We start from the raw sequence: 745 nt of genomic DNA on the forward strand, positions 1-745 counted from the left end.
GCCAGATTGACTAAAATAACAAAGATAGAGTCTAATTTATGATAGACTGAAGTGTCAGCACAATCGTTATTTTTTCTTATTATTAAATGATAATAAACGAACAACGGATGAACGACATTGTGATTCCGTTTCTGACGTTAACTTGATTCAAAGATTTAGGATAGATCGGAGAATTGCTGGCAGAGGATTAACCGAATCTTAACTGCCGTGGCGCTTTATAATTGCCGGTATTTGCTCGAAGGGTTAACAGAGGGGGTGAGTGGCGGTGGGTTTAGTTAGAAAGGGGCGGTTTACACCGTGGCCGTCGGTTGCTCGGCCAATATCAGGGCACGACGCGACGGTATTATCGCGAACTTAATGAATAGACCCGAGCGCAGCTCGCAGACACAACTGGTTCAAGATAACGAGCCTGATAATGATAAACGATCCGTGCGCGGCTTTAACCAAACCGCTTCGTGTTCTATCCCGTGTAGCCGAGGCTTGGACGGAAAGGCTTGCGTCCTGAAGGCGATCTGCCACGCTGCGAACAGGGATCGTTCGAACGTCGGCAAGGGAACCTTCTTCGAGGAAATCATGCACGCCGTGTTTACGTGAGTATTTGCATCCTTCGTTGATTACAGAATTAGTGTAAAAGAGCTGCTGAATTCGATGATAAAAGAATTATATATTCAACGTCATCGTAGATGATTATCTTCGTTGTAATTACAATTTCAATTAGTTTTGTGAATTCTTGAATATTATTATG

At 43.4% G+C, this 745-nt stretch overlaps 1 protein-coding gene across 1 annotated transcript in view; it reads left to right on the forward strand.

The window, feature by feature from the left end:
• LOC108623017 (uncharacterized) overlaps nucleotides 1–655 on the forward strand; it is a 3,730-nt gene extending 3,075 nt beyond the window's left edge. Inside the window, exon 3 of the mRNA XM_018021256.2 lies at nucleotides 474–655. Within this exon, the coding sequence (XP_017876745.1) occupies nucleotides 474–594 (121 nt within the window). The 3' untranslated portion in view covers nucleotides 595–655. The remainder of the gene's footprint in view (nucleotides 1–473) is intronic.
• The last annotated feature ends 90 nt before the right edge of the window (nucleotides 656–745 follow it).

Source organism: Ceratina calcarata, unplaced genomic scaffold (assembly GCF_001652005.2).
Source record: "Ceratina calcarata isolate Rehan_Ccalc_2016 unplaced genomic scaffold, ASM165200v1 scaffold25.2, whole genome shotgun sequence".
Classification (NCBI taxonomy): domain Eukaryota; kingdom Metazoa; phylum Arthropoda; class Insecta; order Hymenoptera; family Apidae; genus Ceratina; species Ceratina calcarata.